A 17,649-nucleotide genomic window follows, 5' to 3' on the forward strand; every position below is an offset into this window, starting at 1 on the left:
CGGGCTGCGTTACAGTAGAGGTTAGTTCACATAGGCCGGGCTGCGTTACAGTAGAGGTTAGTTCACATAGGCCGGGCTGCGTTACAGTAGAGGTTAGTTCACATAGGCCGGGCTGCGTTACAGTAGAGGTTAGTTCACATAGGCCGTGCTGCGTTACAGTAGAGGTTAGTTCACATAGGCCGCGCTGCGTTACAGTAGAGGTTAGTTCACATAGGCCGGGCTGCGTTACAGTAGAGGTTAGTTCACATAGGCCGCGCTGCGTTACAGTAGAGGTTAGTTCACATAGGCCGTGCTGCGTTACAGTAGAGGTTAGTTCACATAGGCCGGGCTGCGTTACAGTAGAGGTTAGTTCACATAGGCCGCGCTGCGTTACAGTAGAGGTTAGTTCACATAGGCCGTGCTGTGTTACAGTAGAGGTTAGTTCACATAGGCCGTGCTGTGTTACAGTAGAGGTTAGTTCACATAGGCCGCGCTGCGTTACAGTAGAGGTTAGTTCACATAGGCCGGGCTGCGTTACAGTAGAGGTTAGTTCACATAGGCCGCGCTGCGTTACAGTAGAGGTTAGTTCACATAGGCCGGGCTGCGTTACAGTAGAGGTTAGTTCACATAGGCCGGGCTGCGTTACAGTAGAGGTTAGTTCACATAGGCCGGGCTGCGTTACAGTAGAGGTTAGTTCACATACGCCGCGCTGCGTTACAGTAGAGGTTAGTTCACATAGGCCGTGCTGCGTTACAGTAGAGGTTAGTTCACATAGGCCGGGCTGCGTTACAGTAGAGGTTAGTTCACATAGGCCGGGCTGCGTTACAGTAGAGGTTAGTTCACATAGGCCGGGCTGCGTTACAGTAGAGGTTAGTTCACATAGGCCGGGCTGCGTTACAGTAGAGGTTAGTTCACATAGGCCGCGCTGCGTTACAGTAGAGGTTAGTTCACATAGGCCGCGCTGCGTTACAGTAGAGGTTAGTTCACATAGGCCGGGCTGCGTTACATTAGAGGTTAGTTCACATAGGCCGGGCTGCGTTACAGTAGAGGTTAGTTCACATAGGCCGGGCTGCGTTACAGTAGAGGTTAGTTCACATAGGCCGGGCTGCGTTACAGTAGAGGTTAGTTCACATAGGCCGGGCTGCGTTACAGTAGAGGTTAGTTCACATAGGCCGGGCTGTGTTACAGTAGAGGTTAGTTCACATAGGCCGCGCTGCGTTACAGTAGAGGTTAGTTCACATAGGCCGCGCTGCGTTACAGTAGAGGTTAGTTCACATAGGCCGGGCTGCGTTACAGTAGAGGTTAGTTCACATAGGCCGCGCTGCGTTACAGTAGAGGTTAGTTCACATAGGCCGGGCTGCGTTACAGTAGAGGTTAGTTCACATAGGCCGGGCTGCGTTACAGTAGAGGTTAGTTCACATAGGCCGGGCTGCGTTACAGTAGAGGTTAGTTCACATAGGCCGGGCTGCGTTACAGTAGAGGTTAGTTCACATAGGCCGGGCTGCGTTACAGTAGAGGTTAGTTCACATAGGCCGGGCTGCGTTACAGTAGAGGTTAGTTCACATAGGCCGCGCTGCGTTACAGTAGAGGTTAGTTCACATAGGCCGCGCTGCGTTACAGTAGAGGTTAGTTCACATAGGCCGCGCTGCGTTACAGTAGAGGTTAGTTCACATAGGCCGGGCTGTGTTACAGTAGAGGTTAGTTCACACAGTACCTGCTGCTCTGCTGGCTGATGGTCTTCAGGTCCGGGTCGGGCCGGTTCCAGGTGGGCACGGTGCCGGGCACCTGCGTGTTGGCCCACTTGGGGGAGTTGTAGTTGGTGCAGGCGTCCTGGTCCAGCCGGCTGCGCTGGTGCTCGCAGCAGAAGCGGTAGTGGCAGGTGCCGCAGCAATAGATGTAGGTGTCCTTGGAACAGTTGAAGGTGATGTCCAGCTGTCCCATCACGTCGAAGTACCCCCTGGTGGACCGGAGGGGCATTACATCATGTTACATTACATTACATCACATCACATTACATTACATCACATCACATTACATCACATTACATTACATTACATTACATCACATTACATTACATCACATTACATCACATTACATTACATCACATTACATTACATTACATCACATTACATTACATTACATCACATTACATTACATTACATTACATCACATTACATCACATTACATTACATTACATCACATTACATCACATTACATTACATTACATTACATACAGGCAAAGTGCAGTAACTTCAAATACAATGTTGTTTTCCCTCCAGCTTTCATAACTGAACCTAGCCATTTTGAAAATGAAATTTAACAATTGGAATGATGATGATCCAAATAAAATGGCTAGGTTAAGTTATGAAAGCTGGAGGGAAAACAACATTGCATTTGAAGTTACTGCACGTTGCCTGTACATTACCTGTATAATTATTTAAGGAAATGGTGCTTTTTTGGGGTTAATTAAAATAATTACGTCATATTTTTGTATGCCTAAAGATCACTTCATTAATACATGTTAAATCTGGGCACTATCATCTATCTACCTATAACACATTTTGGATGGCAAGTCAAAACACTTTAAAGCCATTGTTCTCAGTTTCACTGTTTGGAAGTTACTGCGCTCTGCCTTTGTTGAAGGCAGAGATTCTGTGTAGGATTGTTAGTAACTGTCTAACTGCATATATAACTGTTTACACTAGACACTCAGGAGTGCTACCATTTGGCGAGTATAAGTAGCTCTGTCTCCTCCCACTTCTTTCTCTCCCCCCATGTCTCTCAGTGAGAGAAGACCTGTAGAACTGCTGCTCTTCATGTGAATAAAAGAAACCACGCCAGTTAAGGCTCAAGATAGAAACCATGCCTCTTGACCACATTATTGTCGCCCTATAGCCGAATTCTCTTAACAGCCTTGACAGGGCAGTATACCTGTATGTCATGTATGTCCCTATGCCATAAATGTCATGATGTCATGTATGTTGTGTATGTCATAAATGTCACTATGAATTGAAAATGGGGGACCCTGATGTAAACAAGACAAACGTCTTTCTCTGGGCCCTGTTCCTCGTACCTGGCTAATAATAATTACTAACAAATTTTCAGGATAACTTGACATAAGCTAGACTTTTCGGTTCCCCGACGCGCGTTTGTCTAAATCACTATGGCAACAGATCAAAAAGTTTGAACCTGCTCCAGCGCAGAGTTTTGTTCAGTTATCTGGATGAACTGGCCACGCCCTCGCAAAGAAATGCCAGCTCCCTTCCTCACAGATTCTGAATTATGTTTTTGTGCTTCGTTTTTCTAGAGGGGGCTTTTGAAATGTAAAATAATAGACCTAAAATGCTGATAATAAATCATATTCAGCCTATGGATTTACTTTGTCCTAAATAATGCACGTCATAGTTATACGGATACGGTGCTCACGAGTCACGACACACACTATGTGGTTATTTTAATAACGCAGAGCATTGCAAATGTGAATCCCGCGGGGATATTTTTAATGAATGAAACCTTTCGGGCGTTTGGCTCTGATTTGTTTCATATTCTCCGCTGTGGATGTATTTGCTTAACAGAGCGCCCGGATTGTGTTTCATTCAAGCATAAATTGAAGCGTCTTTATGCGTGGATTGTGGATGTGAATTACGATGAATCTGAATCTGTGGATTGTTGAATTGTATCACTGTCACTCACACGTTATTGTGATATTGTAACTGGGATTAAAATGTCTGAGGAGATGCGCCGTTTGACGGATTTGATGACGTGGACGTGACTTGAGAAAAGTGAATGAGCAATTGCAAGCCTTTGACGTTTTGATGAATGAATTTGAGAAAATGCATTTATCTGTTCAAGCACTGTTATCTGATGATGAACAAGAGGGTGATGAACATGACTGGTGTCACTGGTATAAACCAAAGGTTAATCAATTCAATGCATGTATGGATAATGTCAGAAACAGATTAAAACCTGATTAATGAAACTGTATAGCCTCCAAGCCTCTCTGACACGTTATTTCAGGGGTCGCGCCTTGAAAACTTTGGGAACCATGTATTTATATAGTACATGATACCTAAGCGCATACAGTACAGATATCATCATAAGTATCTATTAAGTCGTATCAATTAGATACTCTTTGGGCTTGTTTTTATCTACTTATTCTGAAAGAGTTGAACTAATTATTTCCGCTAGCAAGATCTCATTTGATTATTCATTCCATTAAGCCTACTGCCAGCAGGCACATTTAAAGAAGTATAATCTGATTGATTGGGGGTAATGAGGGACTTAAAATTAGCCTATACAGTAGATATGCATTTAACTTGTCCGTGAGGCTATTGAGCCGTACTGTATTGTACCTAGGGCTGGGCGATATGGAAAAAAATCATATCGCGATAACGATATGATAGAGTTATCATATTTCTCGATATCGATAATTATCGAATTGTTATAAGTATTAAATTTTTTTTTTTTTATTTTTTTTTAACAACAGATGTATGTTTATTTTGCAGCAATTCTTTGTCATTGCCGCCATCTTTAGTGTTACATCCCCTCACACTCCAGTTCTCAGGCTGCAGCTGGTTTAAAAGCGAAAGTAAACCGGCTTCTCTGCTGGCTGTGGCTCCAGGGGAGTTGAACAGTTGTGGCTCTGCTAGTTTATTTTCGATCTTTTGGCGCTTTTTTGGTGGACAAACCACCGCACATGTGCACCGTGACTCGTGACTGAAGTCTAGTTCTGCTAGCACACATAGCCTACTGTGTACAGACGGTTTCAAACTGTATTTTAAATTAGAAAGCAAACAAAATAAATGGACAAGAGAAAAATAAATCTCAATTTGGTCAGTATTGTCATTTGGACAAGCAAAGCCATTACTTTAAGTTGCAGGCAAGAAAGACAAGTCTGTCCACTGTCTCTGGTTTTAAAACTGCCCTGTTGCAAAAAAAAAAAAAAAAAAAAAAACGTTTTTTATTTTATTTCGATATTCGATATCGATTATTAAAATATATCGCGATATTTATCGTTATTGTTGTGAAGGGCCAGATTAAACCGAATATATATATTTATTTATATATATATATTTAATTGTATTTGTATATTCTCTAATATTCCCTGATATCCCTTGTATATTCCTTGTACAATATGCATTGAATATCCATTCTAGCCTACTGAACATCCCATAATAGTCTCCATTCTACTATTGGTCGAGACCTTGGTGCCAGGCTGCCATACCCCCCAGACCCAGTTCAAACGTACCGCTCAACATGTACGAACAAGTCCTAGTTCCGCGTAGGAATCTGGCTACCGCACCACTAACGGTACTATTTGTTCATAGTGCGTATATATACTGCGCTACTAAAGTAGGACTTCCCTTTCAGTCCAGTTTCTTACCCTCCAATAGAGTGACAGACGTAAAGCCTCCCCGCGACGCCACGTGTGGGAGTAAGGCCAAGTTCGGCCTACCATCGGTATTGAGACATCGTGTATATTAATATTTGAATAGTCATATTTGGCACTATATCGTCGAGTTGGACGTAGTCTATTAAGCTAATAATAGTCTGTTAATATATAGTGCTTCGTGCGGTGAGAATACTATCGTAGTCAGTACCCCATCGTTTCGGGCAGAGAACTGGCTGCTTATCCAGGATGGTCGACCCCATGTGAGACTGCATCCGAGGAGCCCCAGAGCCGACGAGCGAGTGGACCTGTATACCGGATTATTCTACCGACGACAGCCCGCCTTCCCAGGCACGGATTATGCTTTGTGTACAGTGATTATTCCATGGATAAAGACCCCCGACACTGCCGTGTGTTGGAACCCCCCCCCCCTGGAGAGGACGCAAGGTGAGGAGACGCTCTGCAAGACGAGGTCGCTTCACGTCTCTCCCCCGTGGACCGGAGAGAGCCGGCTCACAGAGAGTCCACCTGCTTTCATCTGTGGTCCAAGGATCGCTGGCGCACCGAGCTGCACAACTGTGGGTTCACCCAGGATACCCTTGGCCGGACGAGGCAGCCAGACTCTACCCCCCCCCCCTCCTACTCCTGTTGTCTTACAAGCGACCGGATTACCCCCCTTAGTGTATCCAGTCTTATAATCATTAAAGTATCATTGCTGTTATTCCTTAACTATTCCAGGTCGTATATTTACCGCCTGCGCCACCAGAGATTGGACATTCTCTATTGATATACCAACGAATACTCTTTGCCATAAAAGTGCATACTATTTCAATTCATAAATGTAATTAAGTGATTAAGTGCTTGCTCTACACACCATTGCTGTGTAGTAATAAACGCATACTTCGACTTTGTACATTTGTGTTGGATCCGTTTCATCTACGTGAGAGTGTTTATCATAATATATTTATGCCGAGTACTGGGTGGCCGAATATAAAGTACAAAGGTAGTGGTAGTAAGTATCATATCTAGTAATACAGTCAGGGAATTGTACCCCTCAGTTACAATTGGTCCTTCGAGCCGGATGGTAATTAGTGTAATATTAATATAGTGTTATTAATATTGAAATGGCCTATGATGAACACTCCACGAAACGATCCTCCTAACCAACGCCCGCAGCGCGAACGACGGCTCCCTCAGTACTTAGAGGCTTACGCTGTCAGTCAACAACCTAGTCTTCTACTAACAGTAAAAGCGGGAAAACTAGAAAGTAAAAGTATGTCTAACCCCAACGCCCAGACTACCCCGACCATAGAGGCCCCTACGGGTTCTAATGTAACTGACCAAGTTCACGGTGGGGACCAGTGGGAACCAGACATGACTTCACACCCCGCCAGTACTGAAGAAGTAGTCCCCGATGAGTCCCGGGAGGAATACAACGCTACCGAGAGAGAACTCGGCACGGAAGAAGACGGGGAGAGCACCGTGGAGATAGAGCTCCAAGGCTCCGCAAGGAGTACCCCGAGGGAAGGCTCCCCTATACAACCGCCTTCTCCCAGCGAGGCAGAGAGGACCCTACAGCAGGCCTTCCTCATCAGCCTGAACGCCGCTGCTGAACGCGACCGACTGCAGATCCAGCAGCGGAGCGAAGAAGAGCATATACGTCTAGAAATAAGACGCATTCAGAGGGAAGAGAATGTGGCCCGAGACCGAGCAGACAGCCAGCGAGCAGCTGCTGGTGCTCTACGGGACGCAGAGCGCGACAGACAGCAAGCGCAACTAATAGAACAGCTGATCAGACGGACAACACCCTCTCCCTCCGGCTCCAGGAACTCGTCTAGACACACCTCCAGGGCGGCATCCCCTAGCCGAGTAAACAACCCTGAACTTGACCAACAGACGAGGTCTATACCCCCCACAGACCACCTCCCCCCACCGGTCCAAGCGAGACCTAGCAACCGGGAAGGAGCAGCATATCCTGTGGAGAGGCTAAACCAGAGACTACAAGCACTGGATGACCTAACTGAAGACGAAGAGGAAGAGGAGGAGAACCACGCCCGACGACAGCACAGTACTCTACCGGACCAGGAGGTCCGGTACAGCCCAGGCTATACTCCCGCGGAGCTGCGCTACAGACCCCCGACTCTATACCCGGGTGAGCACGACGCACGACCCGCACCGAGGAACAGCACCTGGACAAGCGGGCCATGGTACACTGCCGGTACCAGCCCATACCAAGGAGCGGGAGGAGACTCGCCTAGGAGGCCTCTCCCCCAACGCTCGCCGATGTATCCACAGTCAGCGTCATACATTGGCACGCCTATGGTACCCGACTTCACCCAAGAGAACCGGGCCCAGTATACAGAACTCCGCATGTGTCTGGAGACCATGTTGGTGGATGTATTGGATGAACGCCATAAATACGCCATCCTACTGAAGCACTTAAAGGTACCCCGCGCACATAATATAGCGCTCGCCTACGCGACTTCCACCACCCCATACACAGCAGCGCTGGTAGCATTGGACCAGAGGTATGGGCGCATATGGGATTACGTGATCCAGGAGATCCGACACATCGACCGCTTACCCCCAGCAATAGACAATCGAGCACTGGACGACCTGTCCATCAGAGTGCAGTCCCTGGTAGGGATGTTGGGAGCGCAGAGAGAGAAGGGGAGGCATGAACTTTACGCCAACTCAAATGTGGAAAGGATCTTGGAGAAGCTGCCGCCCGCTCGACAGGAGCGTTTTAGGCGGCAGAGAGACCACCGAGACCCGAATGGCCCCGAACCGAACCTCCTCGATCTAGCAGACTTCCTGGCGAGAGAAGTCAGCAGCCTACGGCTAGATACATTCGGACGGAGCACCCCTGGCTCCAGAGAAGGAACCAGACGACTAAATGATGGAAGAAGATCGGTGACTGTGATGCACCAATCGGAGTCAGTACCGAGCAGCAGGAGCCACAGTACCCCCTCCAGAACGGAGAAGTGGAAGATAGTGTGCCCCTACTGTGAGAAAGAACACTGGCTAGCGCAATGTGACTCCTTCCCCAAGCTGAACGCGGAGGAAGCAAGTCAATGGATAAAGTCCAACAAGCGCTGTTTTCGCTGTGCGCGCTCACACATGGCAGCCGAATGCCGCTTAAAGAAAAGGTGCACCAAGTGCGATGGAGCCCATCTGGACATACTTCACGACAGTAACAGACGGCGCCCTTCACCCGCACCATCCAGCAGCAAAGCGAGCGTCATGTACATCGATCCCGCCAGCAGCAGTGGAGCCCGAGTACTCCTAAAAGTAGTGCGTGTGACACTAAGCTACCAGAATAAAGTCCTGGACACTTACGCCGTCCTCGATGACGGGTCAGAGAAGACCCTTCTGCTCGCCTCCGCTGCGGCCCAGCTAGGGCTGCGGGGAAGCGAAACCCAAATGACAATTCGGACAATAAGACGAGATTTGAAGACGATAAAGGGCGAGAATGTCTCATTCTCTATCGCAGCAAGCGGCCAGCCTGAGCGACGGTACCAGATTACAGACGCTTTCACCAGCCAAGAAATAGGACTGTCGCGGTACACATACCCCGTCGCCAAGCTGATGGAGAAATATGCACATCTGCGCAAGTTACCGATCCCGCTCATAGACAATGCTATGCCGACCCGGTTGATAGGCTCCGACCATGCAGACCTCATTGTCCCGATAGACCGGGTTCATACCGGACCCCGAGGCTGTCCTGCAGCAGTCGAGACCCGTTTGGGATGGACTCTCCAAGACCCGCTCGCCAAATCTCTCAACCGAAGTACAGCCACTAGATGTCTCCACTCCCGAGTCACAGAGGGAGAAACCGCACTCCTGCAACACGTAGAGCGGCTATGGACCTTGGGACAAATGCCCTTTAAGAACGGAAAGAAAGACATTCGCTCTAAAGATGACATTCACGCCATTCACCTCCTCGAGACAGGGACCAAGAGAGTCCCGGTCAACGGCGTGTTGAGATACGCCACGCCACTCCTGCGGCGAGAAGGAATGCCTACTTTCCACGCCAAGACAGACGCCACAGAACGGTACCTGCTGAACACGGAGCGGCGCTTAGCCAAGAACCCCGCCCAAGAGAGTGTATACCGCGCTGAGATTGAGAAGCTCATCACAGCGGGACACGTCACAAAGATGGACATTAAAGAGGCTGACCAGACCACTGAATCGTGGTACGTGCCTCACCACAAGGTCCATCACAACGGTAAAGACCGCATAGTATTTAACTGCAGCTACCAGATCGGATCCCAAAATCTGAATAAAGAGTTACTGCCCGGTCCCACACTCGGCCCCTCCCTACTCGGCGTTCTACTCCGCTTCCGCCAGGAAAAGGTGGCCATCAGCGGGGACATTAAAGGAATGTTCCTGCAGGTGAGATTAGTAGAGGAGGACAAGCCCCTGTTACGGTTCCTATGGAGAGAGAAGCCAGGAGATGAGCACCCAGCCATCTACCAATGGGAAGTCCTCCCCTTCGGAACGACGTGCAGCCCCTGCTGTGCTACATTTGCACTACAGAAACATGTAGCAGAGGACCCAGCAGCGGACGAAGAGGTCCGACACAGCGTAAAGAACAGCTTCTACGTAGACAACTGTCTACAAAGCCTTTCAACCCAGGAAGAAGCCGAGGCTCTCCTGATTAAACTCCGCGCCTCATTGATCAAAGGCGGCTTTGATCTCAGGCAGTGGGCCAGCAGCGATCCGCAAGTACTGCGCAGCCTCTCCTCCGAGGACAAGGCGGCCAGCAGCGAGACCTGGATGGCTACAATCCCGGGAGAAGCCCAGGAGATGACCCTGGGATTGGTGTGGCGATTCAAAACAGATTCGCTTCACTACAGACACAAGCCCCTGACTACGGAGCAGGGAAGGCCGGCGGCGGCGCCGACCACCAGACGGAGTGTGTACACAACACTCGCCCGACAATATGACCCGCTAGGATGTATTCTACCGTACACCACCAGGGCAAAAATGATTGTACGAGCATTGTGGGACAAGGACCAGGGCTGGGACGACCCCATTCCCGCACACCTTGGATCCACCTGGAGAGAGTGGGAGATGGAGCTCCACTCACTCCCAGGCGTTAATATGCGCCGAAGCTACTTCCCACCCACGGTGGGGCCAGAGACATGTAAAATGGACTTACACGTCTTCAGTGACGCCTCAGAGGTAGCATACGGATCAGTAGCCTACTTGCGGGCCCAAGAAGAGGGGGGAGAAATCTACACAGCATTTGTCCTCGCCCGCTCGAGAATAGCCCCACGCAAGCAACAATCTATCCCACGTCTAGAGCTCTGCGCAGCCCTAGCCGGAGCGCACCTAGCCACGCTCATCCAACGTGAGCTCACCATACCGGTGTCTAGAACAATCCTGTGGTCAGATTCCACGACAGTACTCGCCTGGATCAAATCGGACTCATGCAAGTACAAAGTCTTCGTGGGAGTCAGAGTCACCGAGATTCAAGACTTAACCGAAGAGTTAACCGGAGAAACAGAGTGGCGCTACGTTGATACAAAACAGAACCCAGCTGACGTCATCACCCGGGGAATGCCCCTAGATGACCTCACCCGTCGCAATGTCTACAGTGACGGCCCAGCATTCCTAAAGCTCCCGGAAGGAGAGTGGCCCACGCCTATCCCGAGGGAAGCCAGTCAGGAGGAGGCTGAGAATAAGAAGCCTGTGTTCTGTGGATTGAGCACTGTTATCTCCGCAGACCCCAACATAGATGATTGCACTACCATAGAGAGTGCACAACATGTTATGTGGCCGGCCGGCCGCGTAAGCAAAGTGATCACCGGTGCCGACGGCAAGGTCCGAGCAGCTGAAGTGCTTGTCCAGGGTCGCACTTACACCCGTCCCGTGGCGAGGCTCATAGAACTGCCCCGACTCCCAGACACAATCGATGATGACCATGACCCTATAACCATATGACTTTGTGAAGTTGACTGACCCCTACAGCAAACCCTTATGTGTAAATAGACAACGCGATTAATCTGTCTCTGCTTAACTGATTAGGTCTGGGACCAATCAGGGGGTGGCTGTTGTGAAGGGCCAGATTAAACCGAATATATATATTTATTTATATATATATATTTAATTGTATTTGTATATTCTCTAATATTCCCTGATATCCCTTGTATATTCCTTGTACAATATGCATTGAATATCCATTCTAGCCTACTGAACATCCCATAATAGTCTCCATTCTACTATTGGTCGAGACCTTGGTGCCAGGCTGCCATACCCCCCAGACCCAGTTCAAACGTACCGCTCAACATGTACGAACAAGTCCTAGTTCCGCGTAGGAATCTAGCTACCGCACCACTAACGGTACTATTTGTTCATAGTGCGTATATATACTGCGCTACTAAAGTAGGACTTCCTTTTCAGTCCAGTTTCTTACCCTCCAATAGAGTGACAGACGTAAAGCCTCCCCGCGACGCCACGTGTGGGAGTAAGGCCAAGTTCGGCCTACCATCGGTATTGAGACATCGTGTATATTAATATTTGAATAGTCATATTTGGCACTATATCGTCGAGTTGGACGTAGTCTATTAAGCTAATAATAGTCTGTTAATATATAGTGCTTCGTGCGGTGAGAATACTATTGTAGTCAGTACCCCATCGTTTCGGGCAGAGAACTGGCTGCTTATCCAGGATGGTCGACCCCATGTGAGACTGCATCCGAGGAGCCCCAGAGCCGACGAGCGAGTGGACCTGTATACCGGATTATTCTACCGACGACAGCCCGCCTTCCCAGGCACGGATTATGCTTTGTGTACAGTGATTATTCCATGGATAAAGACCCCCGACACTGCCGTGTGTTGGAACCCCCCCCCCTGGAGAGGACGCAAGGTGAGGAGACGCTCTGCAAGACGAGGTCGCTTCACGTCTCTCCCCCGTGGACCGGAGAGAGCCGGCTCACAGAGAGTCCACCTGCTTTCATCTGTGGTCCAAGGATCGCTGGCGCACCGAGCTGCACAACTGTGGGTTCACCCAGGATACCCTTGGCCGGACGAGGCAGCCAGACTCTACCCCCCCCCCCCCTCCTACTCCTGTTGTCTTACAAGCGACCGGATTACCCCCCTTAGTGTATCCAGTCTTATAATCATTAAAGTATCATTGCTGTTATTCCTTAACTATTCCAGGTCGTATATTTACCGCCTGCGCCACCAGAGATTGGACATTCTCTATTGATATACCAACGAATACTCTTTGCCATAAAAGTGCATACTATTTCAATTCATAAATGTAATTAAGTGATTAAGTGCTTGCTCTACACACCATTGCTGTGTAGTAATAAACGCATACTTCGACTTTGTACATTTGTGTTGGATCCGTTTCATCTACGTGAGAGTGTTTATCATAATATATTTATGCCGAGTACTGGGTGGCCGAATATAAAGTACAAAGGTAGTGGTAGTAAGTATCATATCTAGTAATACAGTCAGGGAATTGTACCCCTCAGTTACAGTTATCGTTATATCGCCCAGCCCTAATTGTACCCATTCTGCAATCTGTTAATAAAGTTTTCAATCAATCAATCAATCAATGCCATTAGAAAATCTGAATTTCTGCCATTGACACCTGCTGTCTTTTCAGGTGAGGCGGCCGTGCGCAATTATCCTGAGTATCAAGTCTGGTTCGAACAGGGAAAGCCTGGAAAGCCTCGAAGGAACAGGGAAAGCCTGGATTCAAACATAATTAATGGCTAATGTCCACTCCACAGCTGAGACCCTCATCCATGCCTTCCTCCCGCCTGGACTACTGCAACGGGGTCCTGTCCGGGGTCCCAAGCGAAACCCTGGACAGGCTCCAGTATGTTCAAAATTCAGCTGCCAGGGTTCTAACCAGCACCAAACCCTGGCAGCACATCACCCCCACCCTCATCCACCTCCACTGGCTCCCCATCAAATCCCGCATCACCTACAAAACCCTCCTGCTCACCTACAAATCCCTCCACCCTCAGTACCTCAGTACCTCACTGACCTCCTCCTCCCTCAGTACCTCACTGACCTCCTCCACCCTCAGTACCTCACTGACCTCCTCCACCCTCAGTACCTCACTGACATCCTCCTCCACCCTCAGTACCTCACTGACCTCAAATTAGGTCTCACACACAAGATAGTTCAAAATACAGGTCCGAAATATCTATCTAATTATTTTAATCGATTCCGTGACAATCATTCATACTCCACTAGAAGGAGCAGTACGGATTTTATTCTGCCAAGATTTAACTCCCTAATGGGCACAAATACATTTTTATATTCTGCAGCACTGGAGTGGAACAAGCTTCCAGTGGCCCTGAAAAACATCGAAGAGGGGGGAAGTTTTAGACGTGCCACAAAGAAATGGCTAGCCAGTGAAGTATAGAATAGCCATAGGAAGGAGAGGGTAGGAAGTGCTTTTTTTGTATGGGGTTGCTATTATGTTTTATTCTGTTTTTTATTATGATGATCTTTGTTTTATTATGATGCTCTATGTTTTATTATGATGCTCTATGTTTTATTATGATGCTCTATGTTTTTATTATGATGCTCTGTTTTAGTATGTTTTATGATGTCTGTCCATGTCCAAAATCAGGGACCATGATGGAAATAAGTGCTTGCACTTTCTCATGTTTTTATCCCTTGGATGCTGTCTTTTACTCCACAATAAAAATCAATCAATCAATCAACCCTCCACCCTCAGTACCTCACTGACCTCCTCCACCCTCAGTACCTCACTGACCTCCTCCTCCACCCTCAGTACCTCACTGACCTCCTCCACCCTCAGTACCTCACTGACCTCCTCCACCCTCAGTACCTCACTGACCTCCTCCTCCACCCTCAGTACCTCACTGACCTCCTCCTCCACCCTCAGTACCTCACTGACCTCCTCCACCCTCAGTACCTCACTGACCTCCTCCTCCACCCTCAGTACCTCACTGACCTCCTCCACCCTCAGTACCTCACTGACCTCCTCATCCACCCTCAGTACCTCACTGACCTCCTCCTCCACCCTCAGTACCTCACTGACCTCCTCCTCCACCCTCAGTACCTCACTGACCTCCTCCTCCACCCTCAGTACCTCACTGACCTCCTCCACCCTCAGTACCTCACTGACCTCCTCCACCCTCAGTACCTCACTGACCTCCTCCTCCCTCAGTACCTCACTGACCTCCTCCTCCTCCCTCAGTACCTCACTGACCTCCTCCACCCTCAGTACCTCACTTACCTCCTCCTCCACCCTCAGTACCTCACTGACCTCCTCCTCCACCCTCAGTACCTCACTGACCTCCTCCACCCCTACACTCAGTCACGGTCCCTGCGATCCACAGACACTGGTCAGCTCTCCATCCCTCGAACCAGACTGCGGACATTCGGGGACAGAGCTTTCAGTGTGGCAGCTCCCACCCTCTGGAACTCCCTCCCCGAAGAACTCCGCACCGCCCCAACTCTGGACTCATCAAAAAAAAACTGTTATTATTATTATTATTATTATTAATGTGGGACTTTTGATCGACTTAGTTGAAGCAGGCCTGCAGGCTGTTATGTTGTTATGAAGGGGTCTGGGATCAGGGTTATGTTGTTATGAAGGGGTCTGGGATCAGGGTTATGTTGTTATGAAGGGGTCTGGGATCAGGGTTATGTCGTTATGAAGGGCTCTGGGATCAGGGTTATGTTGTTATGAAGGGGTCTGGGATCAGGGTTATGTTGTTATGAAGGGCTCTGGGATCAGGGTTATGTTGTTATGAAGGGGTCTGGGATCAGGGTTATGTTGTTATGAAGGGCTCTGGGATCAGGGTTATGTTGTTATGAAGGGGTCTGGGATCAGGGTTATGTTGTTATGAAGGGGTCTGGGATCAGGGTTATGTTGTTATGAAGGGGTCTGGGATCAGGGTTATGTTGTTATGAAGGGGTCTGGGATCAGGGTTATGTTGTTATGAAGGGGTCTGGGATCAGGGTTATGTTGTTATGAAGGGGTCTGGGATCAGGGTTATGTTGTTATGAAGGGCTCTGGGATCAGGGTTATGTTGTTATGAAGGGGTCTGGGATCAGGGTTATGTTGTTATGAAGGGCTCTGGGATCAGGGTTATGTTGTTATGAAGGGGTCTGGGATCAGGGTTATGTTGTTATGAAGGGGTCTGGGATCAGGGTTATGTTGTTATGAAGGGGTCTGGGATCAGGGTTATGTTGTTATGAAGGGGTCTGGGATCAGGGTTATGTTGTTATGAAGGGCTCTGGGATCAGGGTTATGTTGTTATGAAGGGGTCTGGGATCAGGGTTATGTTGTTATGAAGGGCTCTGGGATCAGGGTTATGTTGTTATGAAGGGGTCTGGGATCAGGGTTATGTTGTTATGAAGGGGTCTGGGATCAGGGTTATGTTGTTATGAAGGGCTCTGGGATCAGGGTTATGTTGTTATGAAGGGCTCTGGGATCAGGGTTATGTTGTGTGATGTTGGGCTGAAAGTGCGGAAAGATTACACGTAAAAGGATCGATACTTATTATACACAGCAGGACACAGCAGGACACCATATGACACAGCAGGACACCATAATATGACACAGCAGGACACCATATGACACAGCAGGACACCATATGACACAGTAGGACACCATATGACACAGTAGGACACCATATGACACAGTAGGACACCATATGACACAGTAGGACACCATATGACACAGCAGGACACAGCAGGACACCATATGACACCATATGACACCATATGACACAGCAGGACATCATATGACACAGCAGGACACCATATGACACCATATGACACAGCAGGACACCATATGACACCATATGACACAGCAGGACACCATATGACACAGCAGGACACCATATGACACAGCAGGACACCATATGACACAGCAGGACACCATATGACACCATATGACACAGCAGGACACCATATGACACCATATGACACAGCAGGACACCATATGACACAGCAGGACACCATATGACACCATATGACACAGCAGGACACCATATGACACCATATGACACAGCAGGACACCATATGACACAGCAGGACACCATATGACACAGTAGGACACCATATGACACCATATGACACAGCAGGACACCATATGACACAGCAGGACACCATATGACACAGTAGGACACCATATGACACCATATGACACAGCAGGACACCATATGACACAGCAGGACCGGCACTTTGAACAGAGCGTTACCTGCACACGTCCACATCCACCAGACGTCTGGGGGGCGGAGCCACCTGGGCCGCGCCCAGTGGGGGTTTCAGGGCGTCGGCCGCCGTCATGTTCCTCAGCATGGTCTGGGGGAGGGGCTTGGGGAGGGTCTGGGGGAGGGGCCTGGGAGGCGGCTCCGCGGCTTCGACCGACGGCTCGTCTCCGTCCTCCACCTCCGCTTCTTTCAGCGCCATCTTGGGCCCCGAGGGCGAAGGAGGTGGAGGAGGCCGCGGCTGGAAGCCGGTCAGGAGGAACAAGGTGGAGGCGCCGCGGGCAGAGCTCAGAACCCCACTGTCGGCCGTGCGACGCTCTGCGACGGTTGCCATGGATACGGTTAGACCGGAGAGGAAGAGGAGGGGGAGGAGGAGGAGGAGGGGGAGGGGGACCAGGGAAACCTCCCCCCTAGAAAATAACATCATTTTTAATTTAAAAGCTTGTAGTTATTCAGTGATGTCGTCGTCCTTTTCCAAGATTACTTGTTTGTAGGCGAGTTTCTTGCTCCTTTGAACTCCACTCAGCGTGTGTGTGCGTGTGTGCTGGTGTGTGTGTGTGTTTGCGAGTGTACGTGTGTCTGCGTGAGATATAAAAAAGCACAGGTACAGTATGGTGTTTCTATGCACTACCGTGGAGCAAAGGTTTTCACTTTGAGTTCAAACCAACAACAGATGCAGTTTGTTGAAGCGGTGTTCTGCGTGGTGTTCTGCGTGGTGTTCTGCGTGGTGTTCTGCGTGGTGTTCTGCGTGGTCGGCACGCCTCTCCCACACCTCAATGTAAACACATCTCTCAGCCTCTCCGTGTATAAATCCACCCCCACAAGCAGCAGCATGTAAACACTGAGGTTTATATTACAAACGACTGTCTGCGTTATGGCTATGCTTTCTGTACTTGTGAAAGAACGATTCTGAGGTTGTCTTGACAAACAACTTGAAATGAGTGAAAGTACAGTGATATGGGTTTGGTTTATGGCAGAGAGTAGTGGATATTTAACGCCACTGTAAACGCCGGCCAACACGGGGTTGTTCATATGGAATGATAAGGCAAGTTAACTGCAATGC

The 17,649-nt window shown here is 48.9% G+C and overlaps 1 protein-coding gene across 1 annotated transcript in view; it reads right to left on the reverse strand.

The window, feature by feature from the left end:
• LOC311239733 (protein shisa-7-like) overlaps positions 1-16,920 on the reverse strand; it is a gene marked incomplete at both ends in the record, with an annotated part of 21,031 nt that extends 4,111 nt beyond the window's left edge. The window contains 2 exons of the mRNA XM_084338430.1: positions 1,694-1,936; positions 16,577-16,920. Of these exons, the coding sequence (XP_084194556.1) occupies positions 1,694-1,936; positions 16,577-16,920 (587 nt within the window). The remainder of the gene's footprint in view (positions 1-1,693; positions 1,937-16,576) is intronic.
• Positions 16,921-17,649: the final 729 nt, after the last annotated feature.

This window comes from Notolepis coatsorum (genome assembly GCF_963971535.1).
Source record: "Notolepis coatsorum genome assembly, contig: SUPER_13_unloc_1, whole genome shotgun sequence".
NCBI lineage: Eukaryota > Metazoa > Chordata > Actinopteri > Aulopiformes > Paralepididae > Notolepis > Notolepis coatsorum.